General features: G+C 38.9%; 1 protein-coding gene across 1 annotated transcript in view; it reads left to right on the top strand.

Moving 5' to 3' along the window:
* The window catches only part of ZCCHC24 (zinc finger CCHC-type containing 24), a 131,233-nt gene extending 116,463 nt beyond the window's left edge, over nucleotides 1–14,770 (top strand). The window contains exon 4 of the mRNA XM_074232949.1: nucleotides 9,568–14,770. Within this exon, the coding sequence (XP_074089050.1) occupies nucleotides 9,568–9,681 (114 nt within the window). The 3' untranslated portion in view covers nucleotides 9,682–14,770. The remainder of the gene's footprint in view (nucleotides 1–9,567) is intronic.
* The last annotated feature ends 71 nt before the right edge of the window (nucleotides 14,771–14,841 follow it).

Genomic DNA, 14,841 nt, shown 5'->3' with positions numbered 1-14,841 from the left:
AAGTTCAAATCCAGCCTCAGACACTTAATAATTACCTAGCTGTGTGGCCTTGGGCAAGCCACTTAACCCCATTGCCTTGCAAAAACTTAAAAAAAAATAGCAAGTCCTGAGGAACCTATTTCCTTCACGGTATAATATTATCAACTGAAAGTTTCCCTAATTAAAATTAAAATGTTTCCTTTCTTTTGTTTTTTTAAATTTTATTTTTAAATGAACAAGTTCTTTATTTTCTCTCTCTCCCAACCTTCCAAATTAAAGTCCTCTTAACAAATAAGCAAAACAAATTCCCATACTGTCCATATCCAGATATGTATTCCTCATTCAACATTTTGAATCTATCCTCTGTCATTAAGAAGGTTGGTAGCATAAACCATCAATAGTCCTATGAAATCATGTTCTTTGCATTGATCAGAGATCTTAGGTCTTTCAAAATTATTTGCTTTTACAATGTTGTGGTTGTACAAATTATTCTAATGCTGCTCATCTATTCTGCATTGTCTTTTAAGTCCTCCCAAATTTACCTGAAACCATTCCTTCTATCATATCTTATGGTACAATAAGTATTCTATTATACTTATATGCCATAATTTGGTCAGTCATTCCTCTAGAATGCTCATTTCTTTGATTTTCCACTTGTCAAGCAAAACTGGAGATATACAAAGAAAGGCAAAAACAGTCCCTGTCCTCAGGGAGCTCACAGTCTAATAGGGGAAACAATACAAATAGCTGATCACATAGAAAAACAGATACAAATTCAATGGAAAATATAGTCTTGAGAAGGAAAGACACTGACAGTTAAAAAGAACTGGGAAAAGTACTGTAGAAGGTGAGATCTGGGGGAAAAATAGCTTTTTTTGTAGTAGCAAAAAACTGAAAATCAAAGGAAAGACCATTCTAGAACATTCCAGTATATGAATCAATTTTAAAAAGAGGTGATAAGGACCCAGACTAGGGTTGTGGTTTTTTGAGTCAAGAGATGATTTACAAGGGAGATGTTGGGAAAGTAGAAATGACTAGATTTGCCAATAGCCTGGTAATAAGACATGAGAGCAAGGAGTCAGATTGACCAAAAGGTTGATGGCACCTTTCATAGCAATCAGAAAACTTTGGAAGAGGAAAGGGTCTGAGGGAAAAGATCCTGTTTAGGATTTGTGGAGTTTGAAATTCTTCTAAGATACTTGTCTAAGAAGCAGCATGAATGATTGAAACTCAGAAAAGGTATTAGGGAGTTGATATACAATTCTGAAAACCATCTACATTAATTGAACCCATGGGAGCTGATGAGACCACCAGTGAGGGCATACTCACATAGATGAAGAACCAGCAAAAGAAACAGAGGAGGAGAGTTTGGTCAGATAGGAGGAGACCCAGAAGAAAACAAAATCACGAACACCCAGGAACAAGAGAAGCTGCAGGAGGAAGTGATCAGTAGCATTAAATGCCTCAGAAAGATCAAGAAATACACAAAGATTAAGAAAAGACATTAGATCTGACAATTAAGAGATTGCTGGTAATTTTGAAAAGGGCAGTTTTGGTTCAATAATGAGGTCAAAAGTTCGATTGTAGTGAGAGGAAAGGAAACACTGGATTTACCAGATTTTTCTCAAGAGGTTCAAATATGAAGGGGAGGGAGACAGAGGCTGAAAGCTTGTGAGGATAATAGGATCAAGTGATGATTTTTAAGGATGTGGGAGACATGGGTATATTTGTAAAGCAACAGGGAAGGAGTCAATACATTTATTCAATCATGTCTGACTTTCCATAACCCTATTTGGGGTTTTCTTGCCAACAATAATGGAGCAGTTTGCCATTTTCTTCTTTAGATGAGGAAACTGAGGCAAATAGGATTAAGTGACTTGCCCAGGGACGTAGAGCCAGTGAGTATCTGAGGCCATATTTGACTCAGGCAGTCTCAGTGCTCTAACTGCTGTTGATCCAGTCTCAGTGCTCTAACTTCTGTGCCACCCAGTCAATAGATAGGGAGAGATTGGAGATTAATGAAAAATTGGGGAGGATAATGGGGGCAATTTGCTGGAGAAGTTACATGTTCAGAGGAGTTTGCCTTGGCAAGGAGAAGGGATGGCACATGTAGAGAGGGGTTTGCCTTCACAAGAAAAATGGTCACCTTTTCATCCAAGACCAGAGTGAAGGAAAAGCCATTGAAAGATGTCAGTGATTTGAAATAAAGAGGGAGGGGATGAGAGGAGAAGGAAGAGTTCTTAGTGAATAGCATCCATTTTTTTTCAGTAAAATATAAAGTAAGGTTCTCTGATGACAGGACTGGGAAGAGTAGATTCCATGGGAGACTTGAGAAAAAACGTTTCTTGAAACAGCTGCTGGGCAAAATGGGAGAGTGAACCAATTAGGGAACCACTGAATGTTTGCCTTGCTGTAGTTAGCACCCAATTGAGATTAGATAATATGCAATGGCTCCATTCAGCACAGTTTTGTGATTTCCTCCAGCTCTGTTCAGCAGCATATAAATAGGAGAAAAGAAGTGAATGGTGAGAGTAATTCAAGATTGGGGGTCTGGCAAGATGTGATAAGTGACAGATCAAGGAGTAAGAGAAACAAGGGTGGGGGAGGATTGAATTGGCTCTTGTTCTTATTCCTTTCAGTTGGATCCAACTCTTGGTGACCCTATTTGGAGTTTTCTTGGTATAGACACTGGAGTGGCTTGCTATTCCCTCTCCAGCTCATTTTACAGATGAGGAAACTGAGGCAAATAGGGTTAAGTGACTTGCCCAGGATCATACAGGTTATAAGTGTCTGAGGCTGGATTTGAACTCAGATCTTCCTGACTTCAGATCCTACACTCTGTTCAATGAGGGTCAAAATAGAGAAGGCAGGTGTATTGACTGGGAAAGAACTAAGGGGTGGAGGGAATGAAAGTCATGATAAGGATGAAGTACAAAGAAAGGAAGTGATAAAAGTACAGAGAAAAAAGTAATAAAAGATTATGATCAGATGAAATAATTTTAGAGTTGATGAATATATATGGAACACTTTGTGGGCAAGGTCAAGAATATGACTACTTCTGTGTATATATTTGTGATGAGTAAAAAAGCAGGTCATGGGAAATGAGTAAATTGAGGAACTGAGCAGTGAAGGTATTTGAGGGGGTATCAAATTTGTGTGAGCGTTCCCTAGCTTAAAGGCAGGATATGTAAAGCAGAGAAAGACTATGAGTCAGGCACTGAATTCATTGAAGATGGAAGATGAATGTCCTGGAGATGGAAAAATAATAACTACAGAGATCTGAAGTGAGCATTAAATAGGGATCTTGGGACTCTCAAGGGGAAAAAAGTCCATGGTGAAGGTGTTGGAGGGGAAAAATCTACAAATGGTTGTTAGGGTAAGGAGTATTCTGACTTCTCCACCATGATTATGAGTTATAGGGTTTGAAAGAAAGCATAACCACTATGGGAAACAGAAGTGAGGGAACCATATCTCATTGAGGGCTAGGAGGAAGAAGGAGGAAGAGAAGAGGTTTAACATGAAAGCAAGTGTTCTGATTCTTCTTTCACAACATGACTAATATGAAAATATGTTAAACATGATTGTAACCATACCAAATTATTCACTGCCATGGGGGAGGGGGAGGGAAGAGAGGAAGGTAGAACATGAAATTCAAAATCTTAAAAAAGACAATAGCCAAAAACTATCTTTGCTTGTAATTGAAAAAATAAAATAGAATAATATTCAAAAAAAGATGAAAGCAAATATTGTAATTATGGAGCAAGTATTCTCAGAAGTTCCATGAGAAGGAGTGGGAAAGACTAGATTGGGATCTTTGGAGTATGGGATAGTGGAAGATAGTCATTAGAGTGGTAAGTTAAGGATAAGGAATAGGGTTTGAATGTTGGTAGAACCATCGCAGTGTGGTAAATATAAGGGAATGAGAGTCAGTTAAACATAGAAGAGTGAGTTCAGGTCCAATAGGATAAAGGTCCATGAAATTATATTGTTGCTCCCCATGTCCATTTTCCTTCCCCCTATTTCACTTAAGTGAAATGCTTAGGGAAGGTTAAAGATGCTCCTTAATCTATTTTGAAACATTGAACATGATAATCCAGTCAAGCCTATGGCCACAAGAGTAACAAAAGTGAGGAAACAAAGAGAAATTATGTATAATGGAAAAGTTGAAGACACAACACCTCCATTCTTTTCCTGGATCTCCCACATATTAGCATTTCATACTGATTACTCATCCTCAGTTTCCTTTCCTGTTTGATGAGGGATTTACCCTAGATTATTTCCAACTCTAACATTCTGTAATTCTTTGAAATATATTTTCTTTAAATAATTTAGCTTTGCATGATAAACTTGAAACCTAACTTTGAGAGGATTCTGTAGATAGATTCTGATAGAACAGTGGACTGAATGTCTTTGTTTTATTGAATCTTAGAACAATAATGACAATGCTTTATAGATTTCAAAATGGTTTCTCAACTATCATCTCATTCGATCTTTACATCAAATGACATGATGTGTATATGCTTCAATAAATCAATAGATAAGTGATATCATTATTAGGACTCCACCCTTCAAAGATTCAGGCTGTGACTCACCCACCCACACATTCTCATCCTGCATGATTCTTATCCATTTCCCCCAATAAATCCTCCACAGAGGATCCAATGTACCCAATATGTCAAAAGCTAACTTCCTCTAGGTCTTTTTTGGCAGAAATATAATTGATTTACTCAAGATCACAACAAATTGCTGACAGAGCTAGTACTAGAACCCAAGTCTCTAGACTCATCATGACATGTGCCTTCCAGATGGCCCTAACTAATCTTGTTCTTGTCTCTGCCTTCTGCAGTTCTTTCCCCACCCCTTTCCTTCCCTGCAGGAGAGTTATTTCTGAAGTCAGTATGATTGAGGCAGGCCAAGACTGTGGAGAAGGTAGTGTCTTTGTCAGTTGGCCAAGAAGCTGTCCTCACCAGGAGTCCTCCCAGCATCCTACACAAGTTTTCCAGGAAAAATGATTCCCAGGGCCCCAGGGAAGGAGAGAAGGAAGGAGGGAGGCTGGGGACTGAGCAGGAGAGCTGCTTCTATCAACAAACTGGCTAACTGATGAATTCTCTGTTTTCTGAAGCAAACCTACAGCACATTTAGTAAGGCATAGTTTATGAGAATCCTTGAGATTAAACTTTGTGGTACTTACTTCTACCCTCTCCCAAACTCCCTTTGATCCTGGTCTGTCCACCAGATCATGTAATTGAGAGGGAGATTATGATATTTCATAGGATCAGAGGATAGATGATTTCAAGCTAGAGTTGACCTCAGAGATCATTTAGTCTAACTCACCCACAATTTTCAAATGAAGATATTAAGAACTAAACGAGTGACTTCTCTCTCTCTCTCTCTCTCTCTCTCTCTCTCTCTCTCTCTCTCTCTCTCTCTCACACACACACACACACACACACACACACACACACACACACACACACACACAGTGAAATGTCAGAACCAATACTTCAACTTAAGTTGTCTGACTCCAGATACAGCATTTTTTTGCATCAGGTGGAGAATGATGATAGACGTAAGGACAGCCCTGGCAGATGATCTATCCTCCCTGGAAGTAGGCCATGAACAAGATTACTTCAGGAGGACATTTTCATCTGTTTCTTTTCTTATTCTAATCTTCCTGTAAATAGAGAACAAGATATCCTTTGATAGTTCAATATTCTATTGCCAGTAATCTCTCCACTAGTTCAGATCAAAACCTGACCGTGTCTTTTTACACTGAGATTCTTGTCCATATTTGTCTCAAAATCTCCCATCTACCCATCTCTTTCTCATGCTTTTCATTTTTGTCAATACATGTAATCTCTCTTCAGAGTCCTACTCTAATGCCACACATCATGGAACAAATGTGACCCTGAGCTCTCAGAAGCTATGCCAATCTCTGACAGGTTCCACCACTCTGGAAAGGTTTCTAGTATGGTCCTGGTAGTATACTATAGCTCCTCTCAGAGTTCCATCCACATCTCAGCCTAGCTAAGTATGGAGTGATACCTTACAGGTTAGATAACATTTTACAATTGATTGGCCTTGGCTACTGGAACTGTGACCAGAGTCCTACATAAGTGGTTTTAATTAAGGTCTTTTTTCTTAAATGACTTAAACATCCTCAAGACGTTTAGATTAAATGTCCTCAAGACCCTTAGGAGATTAAATCTTGACAGAACTTCCTGGTTACTTGAATACAAAAAAATAATCCTCATGCAGTATAACTGATATGGGATGACCATACTGGCAATTTGTTGCTCTATCCTCTATGCATATCCTGTTTTTGCTCTGAATGTCTTTTCTCTGCTACAGCTAAGTAAACCTCCATTTGATAATTGTTATATGGACAAGACTGAAGATCTTGTATTGTCCAATCTCAAATCTGAAGGACTATCTCAATGTGGTCAACTTTGACCTCATATAAACATCCATGAAATCAGATCTACACTTGGGATGTTCCATTACTATCCTGGCATCCATCATCTGTATATGCCATATTGCACTCATACCCATCATGCATCCTTCCATTGTCCTTTGGATCTCCTGAAATTTGGATTTTCCTGAGATTATGGTATTATATAATTTTTATCCCTATCACATTAATAGGAGAATATTCATGCTAAATAAATTTAATTTGGGGGTAAGGGAAACCTTGGGATTATTGAAAACAGGATGTTATTATTTCCCAGATATGAATGCAACCCAATAAAGACAATGATTGCTTCTATTCAATTAGAAGAATAGTCATTAACTATTAGGAGTATCTGTTCAAAATATACTTACTAATGGACTTATTCAAAAATTACCCATCATATGATTTCTCTCTCATCACATGCAACTTAGATTACTGTATACCATGGAAACAATGTAAAGATTAACAGACTGCCTTCTATGGGGGGTGGGGGGGAGGGAAGCAAGATTAGAGGGAAAATTGTAAAATTCAAAATAAATTAAATCTTAAAAAAAAATTGCCCATCTAGCTATATGTCATAATCTATGAAATATGCATTCTGTATCCACTGGTTTTCTCTTAGTACTCACTTTTGTCAGCACAATGTAATTTCCAAATAGAATCATCTGAGGATATTTTTCATCTGTAGGGAATTCTTGTTCAATTTGTACTTTCCTCAGGACATTTCCCATGATGCTGGTGAACACCTTCAATAAGCATATGTCTCCCTATCTTATACCTTTCTTGATGTTCTCAGAAGATTGTTGATCAGTTATCTCTGTGTTATCATCTTTTGTAGACTCATTTGTATGATCTTTACATATTCAAGGAAGTAAGATCCCATAGCTTTACTTTCCAATGAGTCAATTAAAAAAAAGGTTAACAAATAATAAACCCAGTAGAGACTTAAAGCTTTCACGTGTCTCCTTGAACTGTGTGACTACAAAAATGTAGTTGACTATGACTTATCCCTTGCAAAACCCTTTCTATTCCCTTCTCATGTTTCCATCAAACATTTATTCAATATATGTCTAGGTCATTTAAAAAAACTTAGTAGATGAGAAAATAAGCATGAAAAATTGGTAGGTGCCAGTTTTTATCAATAACCTTTAAAAAAATCTTTTTAGTAGTATCAATACTATCCTTCCACGATATTTTCCATTCTTTTGAAGAGTTTCTCATCAAAAAATCTTAGCAATTGTTCCCTAAGTTCCTTTAAGATTGTATCACACTCAATATGAATTTTTTTTCTATAAGTATTTTGATTTTTGACTTCTCCATCTTAAGTGCCATTTTCACTTTTTCACATTAGGTACCAAACAAGTAAAATCCAGATGTGGCAGTTCCTCTATCATGAAATATTAGAATGAGTCATTATAGAAACTTTTAACATGTCTCTTCATTTCCCATCTATTTGTTGACTTCATTCTAGTTTTCTCTATATATGTCATAAGGACAGCATGACTTAACTAGGTCTTAGGCTAAGGTTCTCTTTGAAATGTTCTAAGTTCTCCTACCTCCCAATGCTTTTTAACTTCTTTCTGAGATAATGATGTTTGTATTCTTCTTTCATCCTATGTAATGTTTTGCAGATGAATTTGTACTATATATACCTCTGTTACCTTGTTTTCTAAATGTTTCCTTTTGGAGAGTAAGTCAAGTATTTTCTGACAGTGGTAATTTCTGGATTCTCTTGGCTTCCTCATTGTAGCAGCTATTTTATACAAGTTAAAATTCTCCAAGCAATGGTGATAATCAGTCTTTGATAAATTTCTCATTTTTCCGAGGCAGCAAAATGTTTAAATATGTTATCTTCCCCTATGCTCAACCTCGACTTGAAATCCTGAAGATCAAGACATATGTTGACTTAATTTGGAAGACTATGTTAAGTTCTTCGAAGAATTTCTATATTTGTGTATCATTGCAATAGACATTGATACACAAGCTGCAATTATCTTCACGGTGATCTGTTTGCTTATAGTTATCATGGACATCACAATTAAAAATGGCCAAGTACCCTTGCAATTATATTTCCTGATGCCTTCAGGAGCAAACTAAATCCAGATCAATCAACTCCTTCATTTCATTCTTGTAGGAGAACTTCATTGATTTAGTTGCAACTTCTTTTTCCTCTTTAAAAAAAAATTTTTAATTTTTTCTTTTTAAATTTTGAATCCCAGATTTTCTTTCTCCTACCCACCTCTCCCCCATCTACTGAGAGGTGAATATTATAATATCCACTATGCATGTGAAACCATGCAAAACATTTCCATATTAGTCATATTTTTTTATTTTTTTTAGGTTTTTGCAAGGCAATGGGGTTAAGTGGCTTGCCCAAGGCCACACAGCTAGGTAATTATTAAGTGTCTGAGGCTGGATTTGAACTCAGGTACTCCTGACTCCAGGGCCAGTACTCTATCCACTGTGCCACCTAGCTGTCCCCATATTAGTCATATTATTAAAAAGGCAAAAAAATGAAAAAAAAAACAAGAAAATTATGGTTCAATTTGCACTTAAAGTTAATCAGTTCTCTCTCTCTCTCTCTGGCCATGGATAAGAAATTTTTTTATCCTGAGTCCTTTGGAATTGTCTTGGATCGCTGTGTTGTGATCATTCACAAACCCTCATCTCTTCAATTTTGACCCAGAATGCACAACAATCCTGCAAAGTAGGTGCTATAATTACCATTTTACATGTGAGGAGACTGAGACAGACCAAAGTTAAATGACTTATCCAGGGTCAGGTGACTACTAAGTTTCTGAGATTGGATTTGAACTTAGATATCAGGTCCAATGCTCAATCTACCTCACTTCCAAAACAGATGCTCCTGATGTGAATTCACTTAGTATCATAACTCAAATGAGACCCATTCTTCCCTGCCCTAAAGAGCTGTTGTGAAGATAGGCTGTAAAAATTGTGGTTTCCTATAGGGTGGAGTTAAATATGATTTGTTTTCATTTTGCAGAAAGAACAAAAGAGTTTGAGTATGCTGGGTGGTGAGGGGAAGGTGGTTTGGTAAGAGATCTTTGACTGGTCCTCTTAATCACTCTCTCTCTCTCTTCCCCCCCCCCCATTGTCTTCTTCCTTCCTTCCCACAGAGACCTTTGGAAAAACCAGATGGCCTGGATGTCTCCGATCAAAGCAAAGAGCATCCTCAGCACCTGTGTGAGAAGTGCAAAGTCTTGGGCTACTACTGCCGGCGAGTGCAATAAAACTTCCCAGTGATGGCAGGCCTTCCCACTGCCCCTCAGCCCCCAGAGCTTCTGGAAGCAGAGTGCCGTGATCCCCTGTTCCCTACCCAATCTTCGAAGAGTCCTGACACAAACACAACCTCTGGGAAGAAAAAAAAGACATCACAGTTATCACCTTATCTATAAAGGAATAACATGCCTTACAGTTAACAGAATGTAACACTTGTTTGTGTGGGTACATGTGTGTGTGTGTGTATCTGTCTGTATTTTTCCTTCCTGTGTGTGTCTGTGTGCACCTGTACACATGCAAAATGTATTTATAGGAATCTGGGTTTTTGTCTAGTGTTTTAGGACACACAGTGTTACTGAGAGTGTTCCTGATGGGACCGCCACCAGGCCAGGGGAGGGAGAAAAGGGGTGGGGGCTGCCCCAATGATTGTTTACATGGTTTTTTCCAATATCCTGGCCCAACAAGGCAAAGGATTGGACCCATATGAGGAAGAGCTGAGCAGGAGGCTCAGGAATATTGGGGGTGCCAGTGAGTGTGGCCAGATCTTCAGACTCACCTAACTTTCTGAGGTCAATTGAGATGAACTGAAAGTTTGACTTCTGCCAATTCTGGGGGTAGTGGGTAGGGGGAAGGTAGTGTTGTCTCTTCTCCCTGGCCTCTACTGCCATTGCCTTCCACTCACCACCACAACCACCATGTGGTTCTTTTCTCAGGTCTCTTCCTGTCCATTGGCCCCCTCCGGGGTTCCAGTTCAGCATTAGGCCACAAGTGCACTAAATTTACTGTGAATAAAAGGGAAACTGAAGTCATCCCTTTTCTCCCCAAGCCTGGACAGATACCCTGATTTTATAATCATGTGAAAAGCCACTTTTATAGGAAAAAATTTGTATATCTTATTTTCTATTCAATAGATGAGCTATTAATACAAGAAAACATTTACCCACATGTAGCAGAAGGGAGTGAGGGAAGTAGGAGAAAGCCCTGACAGGTGGAGTTCATACCTGCTCACCAAACACTCCCTTCCTCCTTGCCTCCAACTCTGAAACTACTCTATATATTTCCTGCATTTGGAAAGGTGGCAGCTCCCTGTCCTGAGGGAGGTGAGAGAGAGTCAGACACTATGGCAAAAAAACGCCAACCAAGTACCTTAAAGTATCAGGTGAACCTTAGGGCCTTCATTGTGAGCTCCTGAGTAGCCAGGTTTTGACTGGTGATTGGGCTGCAGCTCATCCAGTCATCATTACTCTGCCGTTGGACTTTTTTTTTTTAATTTCTGCTCCCCTTAGTTCTCTCCTCTCATCACTTCCCTCTGTGAAATTCCTAGGAGAGGGAGTTTCCATAGCACTAAATCACAGCTGATTGTCCATAGTTTTGAGATTCTAACAGTCTCTGTATCATTTGCTTCCCAGCTTAATAAGCCTGGGCCTTGTCCTACAGTAGAAGTGGAAGTAGGGAGTGAGGGGGACTGTATGAAACTTCAGAGTTTACACTTGGATTCTTAAGAATGACTGACCAGTGAATCAATCCCCTGCCCATACCTTCTTTTCCCCTCAATAGGACCTTCCTAAGAAAAAAGGCAGGCCCTCTGGTGGCTGTGATTTTTCCCTGTATTGTTTTCACATCTAAAATCCTCATCAAAATCCATTGAGGAGCCCATGACAAAGGGATTAGGATGCAGTCCTCTAGTCCTTCATCACTGCCATGTCCCTTTCCTTCCTTCCTTCCCTCTTTCTTCTGGCTCTTCCAGTGTTGTCTGGTAAACCCTGACATACCACTGTCCTCTCTGGGCCATCAGTTTCCCTCTCTGTAAATGGGAAAATGGTAGTTTTCCTGCTTCTCAGGAGAGCAGAGAAGCCTTGCCAACTGAACACTAGTCAAGCATCTGGCTGTCTTGGTCACAGCAGGTGCATGCTATCCCTTGGGGCAATGAAACTATTTTATGTTAATCATTTTCTCTCTAGGTGATAGCCATATATTCAGAATTAGCTCACTTACTTTGCCCCTAGGCGTTCAGCCTTTGCTGAAGAAAACCAATCAGACCAAGGAATGAGACTGAAACTTTGTGTTTACCATGGGTCATAGCTCACCCAAATTAGACCTGAAAAGAATCTGTTTTCAAGTAGAAATGCATTTGTAGCTAGCAGCTGACAAGTTACAGTGAAGTGTTTAACTGGGGATCCAGGTCATGAGAGAGGGTATGTGTATGCATGCAGCAAGGAGGAGTAGGTTAGACTGAAGGTAGCCGAAGCCCCTTGAGCACTTAATAGAATATTAGCAACAACCGATGGTAGGAGTGGTTGAACCTGGAATCAGAAAGACTTAGGATCAAATCTCACCTCAGACACTACTCGCTGAGTGACCCTGGGCAAGTCACTGAACCTGTTTGCCTCAGTTTCCTCATCTGTAAAATAGGGATAGAAATATTACCTACCTCACAGGATTGCTGTGAGGGTCTAATGAGATAATGTATGTGAAGTGCTTTGCAAACTTTAAAGTGCTAGCTATGAGTATAACCTCTCCTTCCCCTGTCCCCAGCCCTCTCCAATAGGGGAAAGAGAGGGTCCCTCAGTTCCCCTCCCCCAAATGGAGACAACCACTTAGAGAATTTCTACAAACAATTTTCTATACCATTCCAGAAGGCCCTGGTATGTGATCTTTAGTCCTTACCATTTTCTACCTAAGAAGGGGAGGATATTACTGCTCATTATGATTATAATAACCATAAGAATAATATTAACAATAATAATAATAATGGTGGAGGGCAATACAGCCCTTCTGAACCTAATGGTCCAGTAATGAATGAACTCAACTCTGTGTTCTCAGCCCAAGGCTTCAAAAAAGACCTGTTAGAGACAGGATGGTTTCTGAGCAAACCCTAAAGCCTTTCAGATCCTCTCAATTTAACATGAAATGCAAAGACCACAAGCAGAAAAATTTTCTTGCTATCTTCCCACCTTGTAAGACAGAGGCTAGAATTCCCTCTCCAAAGTTAACGTTCCTGGTCTCCATCACAAGCCTAGCTAATGAGAAGTCTGATGGTGATAGTCAGGTCTGAGTGTACTCTGCTCAGTGGACTTTCCAGCAGGAAGGCTGTGGCAAATCCATCAAGCCAATGAATTTGTGATTGTATATAGTTGGCCAAAACATCCCCTTTATGCCCTTTCCCCCAATCTCTATTTTGCCCTTGGCCTGTATGAAATATCAGCATATAATTGTTTTCTCTTAGCTATATATACCACTGCTGTCCAAGGGTTGGTGCTACACAGTTTGAGTGCTCAAGGGGCCCTTAGGGTCCTGGGTGACTTGAGGTTTTAGGAAGTGGTTTTAGGAAGATAATGAAAAGGGACAATCGTATGCAGTTCGTAGATGCTATTGAGTGATCATTAATGTTTACCCCTGTATGAAGTATTCTACAGTTCTCTTGGCAGATCTGTATTTATCTTGAGTTATACTTGACATAGAAATCCTTTGGGGTTTTTTTTAATACTATGTGTGTATTTTGGAAAACTTTGTAGATGTTAAATTTTTCTGAAGGGTTACAAATATTTCTCATAATACTGAACTTGTTATCTTCTTCTCCAGAAATTCTTTTCAATTTTTGTCTGTATATATTTGAAAGCCTTTTAAAAAGGGTGGGGGGGGGAAGGAAGAAGAAAAGAAAAAAGGAATGGCTTGCTTTTTATTGTTTTTGAGTTTTTAAAAAGAGGCACCTTCACAAAATTTAAACTTCAGAAGGGCCTGGTTCTCCAGTTGAATACAACCAAGCTAAGAGTTTCCTTAAATACTCTGCAAACTCAAGAATATTCTCAAGAAAATATTTATGATAGGAAATTGTCTCTTTTTTTTTCAATTTTTTACAATGCTTTTTGTCTGTATAAAGTATGCAACCGAACTACATTGAGAAGGAAATATTGTCTACATAGAATATTATATGAAAGTTGGTACATAATTCTGATGAGAAGAATCCTTGCAATTCTTTAAGCCATATTGTTGTTTTGTGTTTTCCTTGGATGAAAATATCAGTATTAAGTAACCAATATATTATTCAAGTTTTTAGACATATTAATATGCTTATGCAGTTTATTTATATGTGTATTTTGGGAAGTATTACTTTTTAAAGAAAGTTATAATTAGATTTGCTAGCAAGGAAGGAAACGAAAATATTTTATTCTTCTTTACTTTATGACCAGATTCAAGATCCCACTTCCTGGAGGAAAGCCCAACTCCTGGACATCTGGGATTACCCATACCCTGTCCTGTAATATAATCATAATCTATTCTCTCTCTCATTTTCTTAAACTTTTTATTTTTATTTTGATAGGGGGTTGGAAAAGGAGGGAGCATCTGGTGGGGGGACTCTGTTTGACAAACTTATCTCACATGACCATTTGCCAGCCCTCAAGACAAACTATGGTCTTAACTGTTCTCCTTATAAGAACAGGACAATCCATGGGATGATCTCCAGGATGAGGTCAGCCAAGGGAGGAGAATGGATGAAGAGAATTTCCAGATCCTTCGTTGCCCATTATTGTAGGATTTGCATAGTCCTACTCTTGGGGCATTGCACAGGGCCTGATTCTGTAAACAGATTTCATTGTGGTTGTCATTTTGAATGGAGGTCCATGACCTAACCCTCTGCTAGACTCCAGTTTTACACTAAACAAATATTTAATCCAACAATCACTACATTTTATACTAGAAAGACAACTAACACTGTAGTTTATGAGTTCTTAGAGCTTTAAGAAAGTTAACCTAATGATTAGTCTTGGGGTTGTTGAGGTGGGGAAAGGACTTTCTGTCTCTCTTGTCATCTGTTCCCCACTGACCTTTGTCAGCCTCAGTTGCCTTCATGTATTGACTCCTTGTCCCATGTCTATATCTGTTAATATGTGTGTATACAGCTAAAAGACAAACAAGACCTACGGACAAAGGCTTAGGGGGTGCACAGAGGAGGTGGCCCAGTCTGCCCTGACCTCTCAGCCAAAGTGTCCATAGGTTGGCATTCCAGCATGTGCCTTATCTCCTGGATACTACGTATTACAGCTTCCCTATAGAATCATAGCCTTTTCATGCTGTATTAAAAACTACTTTAAAAAACCACAGAGAGTCTTGAATGTCATTGTTGGTGATGAGTGTCCACTCACTAGGGCATTGGGGAAGTGGTGAATGAG

The sequence above is a fragment of the Macrotis lagotis genome, chromosome 4 (assembly GCF_037893015.1).
Source record: "Macrotis lagotis isolate mMagLag1 chromosome 4, bilby.v1.9.chrom.fasta, whole genome shotgun sequence".
Classification (NCBI taxonomy): domain Eukaryota; kingdom Metazoa; phylum Chordata; class Mammalia; order Peramelemorphia; family Peramelidae; genus Macrotis; species Macrotis lagotis.
Note: the sequence above shows the minus strand (reverse complement) of the source record. Positions and strands in the feature narration are given on the sequence as shown.